This window comes from Nelumbo nucifera, chromosome 2, assembly GCF_055504915.1.
Source record: "Nelumbo nucifera cultivar China Antique chromosome 2, China Antique-T2T, whole genome shotgun sequence".
Classification (NCBI taxonomy): Eukaryota; Viridiplantae; Streptophyta; class Magnoliopsida; order Proteales; family Nelumbonaceae; genus Nelumbo; species Nelumbo nucifera.
In genome coordinates, this window is record NC_142650.1 from 105,754,092 (window position 1) to 105,768,479 (window position 14,388).

The 14,388-nt window shown below is 38.3% G+C and overlaps 1 protein-coding gene across 1 annotated transcript; it reads left to right on the forward strand.

The window, feature by feature from the left end:
- Positions 1–582: 582 nt before the first annotated feature.
- LOC104603499 (beta-glucosidase 12-like) lies at positions 583–9,025 on the forward strand. The gene is made up of 13 exons (XM_010267550.2): positions 583–772; positions 870–939; positions 1,700–1,758; positions 3,841–3,916; positions 4,572–4,649; positions 4,729–4,816; positions 4,947–5,202; positions 5,499–5,614; positions 6,409–6,626; positions 6,723–6,754; positions 7,515–7,617; positions 7,737–7,845; positions 8,468–9,025. Exons 1-13 carry the CDS (start codon positions 614–616, stop codon positions 8,634–8,636), a joined length of 1,533 nt encoding a protein of 510 aa, XP_010265852.2. The 5' UTR covers positions 583–613; the 3' UTR covers positions 8,637–9,025.
- Positions 9,026–14,388: the final 5,363 nt, after the last annotated feature.

Genomic DNA, 14,388 nt, shown 5'->3' on the forward strand with positions numbered 1-14,388 from the left:
ATGTTTATTTTTCAAATTTTTCTTCATATAAATCACTACCCTAAACCCTTCCAATCTCTTTTCTACAATTGATTTATTTTTCAAATTTGCCCTTTATATCAATCACTCAAATGTAAAGGTGCAACTTTAAATTCTCTCAGCAGTAACTGTATGGGTAGTTTAGACATTATCATGTCTTTTTATAGGATTCCACGAGAGGGGGTATACTTGCAACTGTATTAGAAAGTTCAAGGGAGGTGATTGCAACTATCAAACTTTAGGTATGGTTTCATCAACAGCCAAAAGCTTTAGGGGAATGTTTCAACAATTTGGGAGAATGACCGATAGCCCCAGTGTCAGAATCTATTGGTTCAAAATACATTTGGAGTAGGTGCCAGCTTGTATCTTTCGACATTTCGAATGTTTATAGCAATGCAGTGGGAATCAGAAATCTACATTGGGTGTATCCATACTTCTCCGAAAAATCAAAGGGTATATAGTTTTAGTATGTACCACAAAAGTTGAGGGAAATGTTCCATTTTTTTACCTATGTACCACAAATATCTATCTATGCTCATGCTTCTCTATTTAAAGGATGCTGAGATGACTCTCTCCATAACCCAAACCGGCTGTTATGGCATTTCAAAGCTTCCCCCTGCTCGGCCTGCTTATCCTTGTCGACTTGCTGGGTCGATCTGGGGGTGCTGCACTGAGTAATGATTCCTCAACTTCACTAAACCGATACAGTTTTCCAGCAGGCTTTGTTTTTGGGGCGGCATCAGCTTCTTATCAGGTATTTCAGCAAGAAACCTTCTTAAGTTAATTTGTAGAAGTTGCTACGATATATATATCTGGCAGCCTGCGTTTGACCCTTGTGCATGGTTTCTTAGTTTGAAGGTGCAGCTAAACAAGGTGGTAAAGGCCCCAGTATATGGGATACTTTCACTCACAAATATCCAGGTCTCTCTCTCTCTCTGGGTTTTTTGGAGATGACAATGGTTCTTTGTTTCATCTTTTTCCTTTCATTCAAAAGTTCATGTAAATCTATATTGTTTCTTTCATTGTAACATGAGTCTCCTGAGTTAAATTATTTAATTCTTTCAAGTGTTACATTAATTAACAAATTAGAATTCATCAACATGGAGAGAGTTGGTTTTGATTGATTAGACTCCGAAGAGTACGATTGGGTGATTATCGTATCCGGAGATCTCACTTTTAAATTGACAAATCAAAACCACCACTATGAATTTTGATGAATTCTCTTTGGTTAATGTACAATTTATTAAAAGCCTTAAGTGTAAGGAGATCAGAACCCAGATTTCGTATTCACTTTTTCTCCCATAATTCGATACTATGGTTAGAGAGTAGTGGGTAGGAAATTCGGTCTAGACTAAGTTTGATAATGCTTAGTCCACCGATTAAGGGTATATCACCAGCCTAAGTTGATATGTGACGAGTGGGTGGCTCCTGTAAAACGGGCCGGGCTGGCATGGCATGATCAGTGTGGATGGCCCATATAAAATGCGGGTCATGTTGTATTGGCCTAGAGGTGATGCAGGGTCGTGTTATCTTCCCCTAAGATAATTTAGAAGTTAATGCTTAAGTTTATACGGGCCTGTGCCGTGCCGTAGGCCAAGATAGCTCGTGGGCTATGAAAACCAGGCTAATTTAAAGAAAAAATTATTTATAATTGATAATCATATTGTGGTATGTTATGCAGGCAAAATAGCAGACCGAAGTAATGGAGACGTAGCCATTGATTTTTATCATCGTTACAAGGTACATATTACACTGATTTCACTTCTTTTGGTTTTATATTTTAATGGGCTTTTGTTGCATTCATGGTTCAAAGTATCGGGCGTATTATATTATATATGGTTTGAAACGTCTTTTTCTTTAATTTATTTTAATAATAAAAATTATCTTATAAATTTTAAAAAAATTAAACTTTGACAAAAAAAAATGTATATATCAACCATTTCTAAATACATATACGATATGGCCAAAATGAGGAACTTCTTTAATTACTTTTTCACCGAAATACTTAACAACTTCCATCAATTTCCACTCTCATTTGCCGTCAAATCAAGCATAGCTAATACAATTACCTTCTTGTGTGGATGTGTGTTGGGAATCGGGACTGCATGAGACAAAAAATACAAGTAATTTATTTGAGTAATAATTTAAGGAATGCGCCCTGGGGGACTGGTTCCAACTTAATAATTTGAGCCTGCCCTGCCCAAAGTGGATGCCCACTTAATAATTGGATGAAAAAGGATAAAAGCATAAATGCAAGAAAATCCACGGAGTGGGGCACTGGTTCCCAGTTTCTTAGGTGAGATGTTATTAGGTGGACAAATTCAGATGGCCTAACAGTCTTTTGCTTAACCGACAACTAAGTTGTCATGTGCAGTCTTTTGCTTAACCGACAACTAAGACAATTTAGCTATTGTCTTACCGTATCTTCTGACAATTGATCAGTTATATCTTCAAGTTTTTTTTAAAACCCAATTTTACCCTTTATCCTTTTCCCTTCTTCCCCGATGGCAGATACGATGAACCACTCCCCATTTCTTCGTCGCCATTACTATCACTGTTGTCGTCTGTAAATTGTCGGCAGAAGCTCATCTGAGCTCAATTTTCCTTTGAGTCCAACTTTATTCTAAGTAAACATAGATCGATGGGAACCTCTCTCTGGTCCTTCGTCGATCTCGGTCCCACTCAATAAGTTGACGTGAAGATGCCGCTGCAGAGTTGTAGCGCATTGGATGGCAGCGGTGAAGAATAAGGGATATGCATAGAGAGAGAGGTAAAGAGAATGAACAAAAGAACGAAAGAGAAAGATTGGAAGCAAGCAAAAAAAAGCCACCGCCGCTTGAAGTTGCAGCGGCGATGCCGTTGACACGAAAAGAGACATGGGTGGGATAAAGAAGATGGAGAGAGAGAGAATGACAGAAGGGAGAAAATGAGAGAGAGAGAGAGGTGGCTGATCAAGGGATTGCAACTGCAGCTAGAAGTTGTAGTGGCAGCAATCGTAGAATGGGAGATACAGGGAACGTCAAAGGAGGAACAGAAAAAAAAGATGGAGAGAGAAATAAAGAAAAAGGGAAAGAGAGAGAGATTGGAAGCAAGCAAAAAAGCCACCGCCGCTTGAAGTTGCAGCGGCGATGCCGTTGACAATAAAAGAGACAGGGGTGGGATAAAGATGGAGAGAGAGAATAAGAGAGAATGACAACGGGGAGAAAATGAGAGAGAGAGAGGTGCTTTTATAATAGTGCTTTTATAAAATTGTTTTTACAAAAGTGCTTTCATAAAAATATTTTTTTTGTAAAAGTGTTTTCGTAAAAGTACTTTCATAAAAGTGATTTTATACCGGCTTCAATTTTGATTGGTTTCAAATTGGACAAGCGTTTGGCCTCATAATGAGATTATTGGAAATTTGGTTTAGGTCCAATTCAGACTAATAAAAATATGGACCAATTTATTTTAGATTGACTCAATCCAATAATTATAATGAACCATTCAAATCCAATTTGATAAGGTTTGGATTGGATTAAATACAATCCAAAACCGATCAATTGACACGCTTAGATCTATATTTAATATTTTTAAGAATATAAAGTTAATATTTTTGAAACCAACGTAAAAATGAAATCGTTGTTCCATTAATGTGGCATATAAGCATTCAGCCATTTAGGCCAATTGCATCAATCCATGATGTCATAGTCAAATGAAATGTTTATAATGTGACACCACCCTACTATATTAATTCTTATCCAAGGGTCAAATTTTAAAATAAACGTGATGATTAACTATTATTACATATGCTAATTTTAATTAAACGATGGATGAATTTTACAGGGGGACGTGGGAATAATGAAGGAAATGGGCTTAGACGCCTTCAGGTTCTCCATCTCCTGGCCTAGAATATTGCCACGTAAGATTTGATTATCGTGGTTTGTATGATTTGAATTGTTTAGTCTATTACTAGATTCATTCATAAATTCTAAAAACATATGGCCCATTTGGTAAGTTTTTTTGGGAAGATCTCTAGCTGTGAAAGTCAAAAGACATATTGAGCTTTTGTATGAATATCTGAACAGCCCAATGCTAGTTTGGCAGATACACGTCTTTCTGTATATCTTTTACATGAGAATAAAATGTGAAAGGCACAAAAAGTTTCATTTGGAGCTTCCCGAAATCAGCCCAAAATAGCTTCCAGCATCTTTTCGGTGCTCTGGCTTTTAGTGGCTAGATCTTCCGTGAATCAAATAAGAATGGCTAAAAATCGGCCTACCCAACTTATAAACAGCCAAAAGACGGTGCTGAAAGACAAACAGGCCCATATATTTTTGATGAAAATTGATTAACTCAACCAAAACAAGAAATTTTTAAGGCTATGTTTGGTTTGAAGGAAAAGGTAGGAAAAGGAAGGGGAACCTATACAAAGGTTTATAAAGATTTCTTAAAACCAAGCATTTTACTTAAAACCAAGCATAACCTAAGGAAAAACTTACAGATTAAAAGTTTAAAACTTATTATTTCTGGTAAAATATTCTTTCCTTCCTAATGATTTTTTCTCAAAATCTTAGATGGGAAACTAAGTGGAGGAGTGAACAGGGAAGGCATCAAATTCTACAACAATCTCATCGACGAGCTTCTCTCCCACGGTTCTCTCTCTCTCTCTCTCTCTCTTTCTCTCTGTCTGTCTGTCTATATCATTGTTAATTTGGTGTCATGAATGCATAGGTTTGCAGCCATACGTGACCCTCTTTCATTGGGATCTTCCCCAAGCACTTGAAGATGAATACGGAGGTTTCTTGAATACTAAAATTGTGTAAGTGATTCGTTCTCACTTAGATGAATAAGGAGGTTTCTTAAGTCTCTCTCTGGAGATCTCTCTCTCAGTGATAAACATTCAAATGATCCAAACTAATCCAGTTGGGCATCGTTGATCTAACTTGCAGCGATGACTTCCGTGATTACGCGGAAATCTGCTTCCGAGAGTTCGGTGATCGGGTGAAGAGTTGGATCACCTTCAATGAGCCATGGACCTTTAGCAATGGTGGGTACAGCCTGGGCACTTTATCCCCTGGCCGATGTTCTCCATGGGTGAGCATAAGCTGCACTGGTGGGAATTCAGGCACGGAGCCATACCTGGTGGCTCACAACCAACTCCTTGCTCATGCAGCAGCAGTGAAGGCATACAAAGACAAGTATCAGGTCTGTAATTCTTTCATTCTTAGCAATCTGAGTGCCATTGGCCATCAAAGTGGTGGGCTATAGCGTGAGTTCTGAACTGTTAAGTGAGGTTTCTGAATAGGTTTTTATTTTCTAACATGGCCTATCATCCAAAAACCCGGTGGGTGAAGATTGAACATTAGAGCATTTGATCAACAGACTATAATACCATTTCAAAGAACCATTCAACCTATTAAATGAAATCCCTGAATAGGTTTTTATTTTCTAACAAAACTATATATATTTCTTGATTCCTCTCTGTTTATAACATTGATCAGGCGTTTCAAAAGGGCAAGATTGGAATAACGTTGGTGTCACATTGGTTTGTGCCCTACTCCAATGACAAGGCAAGCATCCAGGCTGCTCAACGAGCTATTGATTTCATGTTTGGCTGGTGAGTCCATTGATGGGTTGGTTTAATCCTATCCCATTTGCGTATTAATGATTTAGGGTGTTTTCTATGACAAGATTCTTCGACAGTGTTTTTGTTTTAAGAATTTTGTTTCAAAAAACAATCCATGCTCTTAAAACCATCAAAATAAATAATGGCTTTTAAAACAAAAATAAATTTTGAAGTGTAAAAGTTAAGTTACTGTTCTATGGAATATGATATTATATAAACAGATGAAAATATATTCTTTAAACGAGAAATTCAACATGTTTCTTGTTTCAATTTTGAAAAAAAAAAACTACACATAATATAACCAAGAAAATGGATTCTGTATTTTTTGTTCTGCAAACCCATTTGTCTTGAAACCAGTTAGTTTTGTTTTGTTTTTTAAAACTTAGGCTGCATTTGGAAATGACCCAAGCAAATGGAGTGTAATTCCCAGTTCTGGGCAAATTTGCACTCTGGTTCATTTTTTCCTGCATTGACAATTGACAAATGACTGACCATTAAGGTCACGATTGGTTTGCATTCAAATGGGCTTTTGATAAAAAAAAAAAAACATATGCTTTATTTATATTCTTGTTTGAATCTATTATAAAGTCTGTTTGGTAAGAAAGTAAATTTATCAGTACAAAACTAACACAATTTTACAATTTATATGAACCATTTTACACTCTACATATTTACATTCACACTTATTTACATTGTTTCCAAACACAACCTTATAAACAATTCACAACTAATAAAATGAGGAATTTAAAAGATGTACGATTAACTAAATTGTGTTCTTTTAATAGGCTTTTGCATCCATTAACCTATGGAGACTATCCAGAGAGCATGCGATCTCTTGTTGGAAAACGGTTGCCGAAATTAACCCCAGAGCAATCCATGGCAGTAAAAGGATCATTTGATTTCCTTGGGTTAAATTATTATACTGCCAATTATGCAGCTAATGTCCTCTCCTTCAATTCTGTTAACATAAGCTATAATACAGATTCTCATGTTAATTTGTCAAGTAAGTTCAGTTCACAACCTGATTTAAATGTATTATGTACATCACTTATTATACTTACATTGTGAATTTGCCTTGTATATTTTTTTTTTATGACAGCCACACGGAAGGGTGTCTTAATTGGTAAACAGGTATGGCGTTCAGTAAGTTGGGATTGCCATGTCAGCATATATATATTGTTGCTTTTGCTGATGTGGCTATTGTTTACTTTTAAAAAAATGGACAAATTGGTGAACACCCACCTTCATCGACCAAGGGGGTGCTTGGTACATTGTCATTGCACTGTCATAGCATTTTGGGTTGATCAATGAAAATATTGTATTATCACATCATTTATGACTGTCGCTTCAACTAAAAAATGCACACTTGTGAAAATAAAATTAGCAATTTGTATTGATTAACTCAAAATACAAGTGCAATTCTAATCCGATCCAGTTCAATGTGAGTCCATTATAAATGGACCAGGTCCAATTCTGTCTAATAAATATTTTGGATTATTTTGGATCGGTCCAATTCAATGTCTCGACCATCCAATCTGTTCAAATTCATTTTGAATTAGATTGGTTTCAACTCAAACTTAATCTATTAACACCTATATTCTTATCTTATAACAATGGACCGGATTTGGCTTAATTCAATCCAATCCAATATAAATTTATTACGAACGAACTAAGTCCAGTCCAATCTAAAAAATATTTTGGACTGGATTGGTCCAATCCAATATATTTTATTGGTTCATCCAAATTGATTTTGGACTGGATGGAATTCAATCCAAAACCGATTCATTAACACCCTTAATTACAACACAACAACACCGTACCAAACACTCTCTTAAATAACACTATTTCATACAAGAACTTAAGCTTAACTATATAATATGAAAATTTGCAGGCTGGTTCAAGTTGGCTCTTTGTGTACCCACGGGGAATACACGACCTGTTACTTTATGTAAAGAAACAATACAAAGATCCGGTGATTTATATTACAGAGAATGGTGAGACTGAGCTCTTGATCTGTTGCTTTTCACATTAATTCTGTGCTCCAAGGTTTGTGCCATGTTGATCATTGATCAGAATTAAATACTTATTTATTGTTTTTATATATGTTTTTTAGGGGTGTCGGAGAAGGATGATAGCTCTTTGACATTGAAGGAAGCGCTGGTGGATAACTTGAGAATAGAATATTATCAAAGCCATCTTTCTTTTGTTCAAAAAGCTATTAAGTGAGTTTTTCGATCATTGTCCATTACTTCTTATTAATAGAACCATGGTTCTTAAAACCGTATTGGTGACTGAACCGGTCAGGGGTCTGATTATTGGTTCAAACGGTCCAATCATTTGACCCGAATAATTGACCTGATAAAAAAAATAAAAAAATTGAAAAACGGTCAAAATTGTTTAAACAATTTAAACGGTTAATCGTCAGTTCAACGATTTGCTGACCAAGACCATCGATTTTGAAGAAAAACAGACTGGTTCCTGATTTTCTGGTCCAATTTTGAAAACCATTAATAAAACTCAAAAATGCGAGCCCAATGCCATTGCTTCTGCTTGGTTGAACTCAGGAACCAAATGATTAATTGGGCTATTCGAGAATCAGCTCAAGGTATTTGGGCTGAACTCTGAATAGGACCCATCATCTTAAAAATGGGCCCATTCAGGGGGAAAAGCCAACAATTTAGTGGCCTGTGGTTGTAGTTGTAGCAGGCTAAGTTTCAGCGTACTTATTTGCCATTGGTGAAAAAGCACTTATTTCAAACAGGAGTAGTGTAGGTATTTTCAAAATGATATGATGGGCCAAGACAGGTCAGAAAGGAAATAAGTATTATGGTTGAGTTTTTGCAGGAAAGGTGTAAATGTGAAGGGATACTTTGCGTGGTCGCTTATGGACAACTTCGAATGGAACGATGGTTACTCGGTTCGTTTTGGTATTAATTACATAGACTACAAGAATGGGCTGAAGAGATACCCAAAGCGCTCAGCTTATTGGTTCAAAAAATTCCTCCAACGCTAGGGCAAAGGCATGTTCTCAGTCCATCCCATGCATCATCTTGCCAAATATAAAACTGGTTTTTGTACCAAGTAAATAAGCATGGGATCTTCTCTTATTTAACTTTAATTAGCTTTTTATGTTTGAAGTTGTGAGCCTAGATTGCACCTCCTCTTCATCATTATTAGATGGGGAAAATAAATAACAAGTGCATACATCCTTGCACATACTTTCTAGGTCAACTTGAGTTCTGTGGAAGCAAGAGGCAGGAGTCCTTTCTTCTTCGTTTACTACAAGAAAACTGATCTTTTTTCGGCAGTACATAGTTGGTGGTTATACTTTCTGATTATGCCACTGCCGGTAAAGATGATGTATGTGTTTGGAACCGTTTATATATATATTTTTTTATTCAACGTTTGTATTTTATTAACTGGTAAAATCGAAAAAGATAATAATTACAATCGTTTGTGACAATTAAGCACTACATCAATATAACAGTGAAAAAACACCTAACCATTGGGGGATGGTTTAGAAAATAGCTTATCCAAATAGTAAGCATGTATAGAAATCGAAGTCACCTTTTACTATTCTTGATACCTACAGAAGAACATAAGAGGGGAACTGCTAAAGTGGCGCCCATATGACAGCGTTTATTGAATAAACGCCTATGGTTCCAAACATCCTTAATAACTTCCAGCAAAGGCAAAGAAAACCACCATAGGTATCTATGTGATTTTGGCACTCAAATCAATCATTGCCCGAAATTGTTGGCAATCATAAAACCGCCAAAAAAAGTAGCTACGTTTCATTATATTTGAAAAGTACCAGCAGTCATACAAATTACCACTAAAATCGAGTCAAGTATCTCCTTTATATAATATAGATTTAAATACATAAAAAACATAATTATTTAAATATTTAAAATTTTGGATCCAATCAATAAGTCATTCAAATAAAGTATTGTGAAAAAGGGTAAAAGAGTTAAATATAACTTAACTTTTCATAAATTGACTTAAGAATACCCTTAGTTTTTCAAAAAGAGTTAAACATACCTTGTGACTCTTTCATTCCTCATTTGCTTTAAAATTCTCAAAATATACCCTAAAATTTTCTCAAATACATATGAACATACTCTCTCTCATTTGTTTCTTTTCTTTTCTTTTCTTTGTTTGTAATTTTATATTTTTCACTTATTGCACAACCAATTCTCCTAGAACCTAGAGTAGGGCATTGGTAAATGTTAATTCTAGCGTCAACCATCTTTGTGTCCTAAGTCCTACGCTACTCTCAGTAGAAAAATGTCTAAAAAGTTGCAGAGTGGAGAGATGAGAACGCATCTGCAGCTGCATATACTTTCTTTTCTTTGCTTCAATCTATCTCACTTTCCCCATCTCTATATCATCCATAGATGTCAGCGTCTCTGATGAAGATCAAAACTGCGATGATTGCTCCAAAAGGTTCTGATTGGAGAACTGGAAAATTTCATCTTCTCGGGCCTCACATTATCACCTGTTTTCTAGCGTCTCAAGTGACGAGAATAAATCTCTCAACGTTTCTTACATTACTCGACCCATTTTAAAATGATTTCATAGTCACTAATAGACCTGTTTAGGGGCCGGATAGCCCAGTAGGTTGGCCTGACTCGACCCATTTTAAATCGGGCTTAGACAAAGATACAAGTCTGCAGGCTTATGCTCGGGCTTTCCTAAATAAGCCCAATCCAAGCCCGAGCCCAGCCCAATAATATTATTTAATAAAAAATATAATATATACTAATAATACATAATATATATTATATGATAATAAAATTAATAGTGAAAAAGGTATGGATAGTGAAGCCCGAGCTTGGGGTTCGAGGCTTATGTAGGGGTAGGCTTGGGCTTGGGCCTAGTCATTTTGTATTTATAAAGAGGAAAATCCCAGTCCGAACCTGGCCCCGCCCAGCTTGTGAACAGGTCTAATTGCTGAACACAACTATTCAACCAATCCAATAGCTATTTTTATTCTTCAGTATTCTCTCTCTCTCCTTCTCTCTTTGTCATCTTTCTCTATTAATAAGGGCAAAGTAAGATTTTAAATTTTTAAATGACTTCAGATGTGCCTTTTCATTGATGGAGGGTATATTTAAGTCCAATGGGATTAGTCCACTAGGTATTTTTGAGTCTTTTTGAAAAACTCATGATACATTTAAGTCAGTTTATGAAAACTTGGGGTATACTTAAGTCTTCACCCCCCCCCACCCCAAAAAAAAGGGGGGTTTTATTGTTCAGTCCATCCAGAATTCTTAGCTCCACCGTACAATCAGGGTAGGTGCCAGCTTAGAATTGATGCCAATACATGGCGGGTATTGATGTTTAAGGTGAAGGTGATTGACATTTGAATTATTGCAAGTGTGCAGTGTAATTCAGAATTCTGAAGTCTGAAGTGGAGTACAGTCTACTTATCCCAAAGAAAATCAAAATATAAATATCTTTTCACCTCTTTATCCTTTACTTTTACTTATGTGGAACATGTGCATGGGACATGTCCTTTCCTTGATGACGATGGTTATGATAATAAAAATAATGATGATGATGATGGTGACAACAACAACAGTGATGTCTTGTGTTTTGATAGGTGCCTCATCTCTCATGATAAGGTAGCACTGCAAATAGATCAAATTGAATGGAATTGGATTTATTTATATCCAAGTTTGATTGATCAACATTTGAATTTGAATTGCAATTAGATATTAAATGGCATTAAATAAAATAAACTAAAAATTACCAAAATTTTGCCGAATTCTTTTGGGTGTAGTAGGGCTACTTTGGGTGTTTCATATACATTTTTGGATGAAATGTCATCAAGAGCTTGTGTGGTGTGGGTATAAATGAAAAATTTTATAGGGCTCCCTTGTATTGCTCGATAGATTTTTGCCATCATTCTACCCCCACCAAAAATCTCTTATCAAAACAATAATCTTGTGACATATTTTGAAGAAAAGTTGACATGCCATGGAATAAGGTAAAGAAATAATAGATTTCTTGCTGATTCCAGAGTCATCATCCCTTGTACTTTTCTGAATTTTTGCAAATTTCTGGTATTTTTACATATTTTCTGATTTTTTCTATAAAAGTTTTGAATTGTCTGCAATTTCTAGTTTTTTCTTTGCATTTTTCGTAAATTTTTGGTATTTTTTTTGCAAATTTTGTACTATTTTCTGTATTTATCTACATTTATTTTGCATTTTTTAGGTATACGGGTTGACCTGATTCGTTTTTGTAACGTGGTAGTCTTTAGAGAGATTATTCTCTGAAAATTGTTATTTCGGGTATACAAGCCGTCCCAACCCATCTTTGTATTTATAGGTGAGGGTGGTTAAGGGTCAATGGGTCAATATGGGTGGGTTAGGGTGGGTTATGACCCTTTAACAAGGATTGATGATGGGTCATGGTGAGTTGGTGGGTCCATATGGGTGGGTTGATATTCTACCCTTAGCCAACCTAACCCAACCCACCCATTTGCCACCCCCACCCCCAACAACTAAAAAATAGCTAATTTTTAGGGTATTTCGGGCAATTGAATTATTTTCAATTCATATAAATAACCATATCCTCCACATCAATCCACCATTTTCATCACACCAATTCAGCAATTCTCATACTCTTTGGGTCTGTCATCTCAATTCTCATACAATTTCATAGTCACACTATCATACACTTGGGCAGTTAGGCACTTAGCAAATTATCCATTTAGGAGGCATTGAGAGGCACTTAGCAATTCTATATATACGATAATCCAACCATTTGGTAAGTTGTTATAGACACACCGCCCGGCAGCACACTGCGGTGCAGTCATAGGCAGCGGCATGCACAGCAGGCCGCACAGCAACACGCACCGCCCGGCAGTACCGCACAGCAGCACGCACCACCCAACAGCGTGCAACACGCACCGCCCGACAGCGAGCAACACGCGCCGCACGGCAGCAACACGCACCGCACGGTAGCAACACTGTGAGACGCTCGCCGTGGCAACAGCAGTAGAGTGGGGCCCACACGACAACTCATCAGGGTGGGCCCGCACTTATTTTACCATGTCGGCTTTGCTCACCAAACTCACCGCCAGCTACTCCATTCCTTATCCCTATCTTATCTTATCTTATCTTAAGTAAGAGTTGTTTTACCATTAGGAGTAGGTAATTAGGAGTTTGAGCTCAAGTTGGAGTTTGAGTTTAATTAGAAATTTCCTTTTGTAATCTCCTATTTAAGGAGCCACGAATTGAAATAAAGGCATTCAGTTTTCAACCAAGAAAGGTGTTATGAGAGTTCGGGTGATCTCTTGGACAAATCACCCATGCGATTGCCACAATAGGGTCTGTACGCAAGGGCAAGGGCAAGGGAAGACAGGAGTCTCTCCCGGTGGACCGACCCGTTATGAGATCCAACGCGTAGGCCCATAACTGTTTACCAATTAGGACACGTCCTTTACTTAGGACATGTGGGGCAGATCCTTCATAGTCAAGACGGACCATTACAGCCTCAAATATCTGCTGGAATAACGGCTCACCACCTTGCCACAGCAGCATTGGGTCAGCAAACTCCTTGGATTCGACTTCCGGGTAGACTACAAGGCGGGGGCCTTGAACCGTGCCGCAGATGCCCTGTCCCGTCGCAACGACGACATGCTACTCCATGCAATCTCACAGCCCCGAGCCTCCCTACTGGAAGACATTCGGAATGAACTGCCACAGTCACCCGAATGGAGTGATCTGCTTAGGACAATACAGGCGGGAACGGTTAACTCCAATTGGAGCACACAGGACGAGTTGGTACTGTACAAAGGCAGAATTTATCTTCCAACCGACTTCCCCTTAATTCCCTCTGTTATCTCCAGCATACACAACGCCATGCATGAGGGTATCCAGAAAACACTGCACTGCATCCATGCAGATTTCCACTGGCGGAGCATGAAGGCTTCGGTATGGGACTTCATCCAGAACTGTTCAACGTGCCAGCAACAGAAGTGGGAAAACTTGCACCCAGCAGGCCTTCTCCAACCCCTCACCCTCCCCACTCAGATCTGGGCACATATTTCCATGGACTTCATCGAAGGCTTACCCAAGGTGGGAGGGAAATCGGTGATATTTGTAGTAGTGGACCGCTTCTCAAAGTATGCCTACTTCCTTCCCTTATCTCACCCCTACAGCACGGTCTCAGTAGCCCACGCCTTCTTCGGCCACATCTTCCGATTACATGGGCTACCTGAGTCCATTGTAAGTGACAGGGACCTGATCTTCACCAGCGCCTTCTAGAAGGAGCTCTTCCGACTGTAGGGAACAGACCTCGCCTTCTCCTCCGCCTACCATCCACAGACAGATGGCCAAACAGAGGTGGTGAACCGGACAATAGAGATGTACCTCAGCTGCCTTGTGGGAGACCAGCCCAAGCGCTGGGTGGAGTGCCTTCCGTGGGCAGAATACTGTTATAACATGTCCTACCACTCCTCCCTTGGCATGACTCCCTTCTAGGTGGTATATGGCCGAGACCCTCCCCGTCTCTTATCGTACGAGCCAGGCTCTACACGGCTGGAAGAAGTCGATCGCAGCCTCCAAGATCGTGACGCCCTCCTAGCCGAAGTCTCCTTGCGCTTACAGCAGGCACAGGCGCGCATGAAGCACGCCTACGATCAGCACCACCGTGAAGTCACCTTTGAGCCGGAACAGTTCGTTTGGCTGAGGCTCCAACCCTACCGATAGGTCTCCCTCAGGCGTCGAGGACCCCCCAAGCTAGCCCCAAAA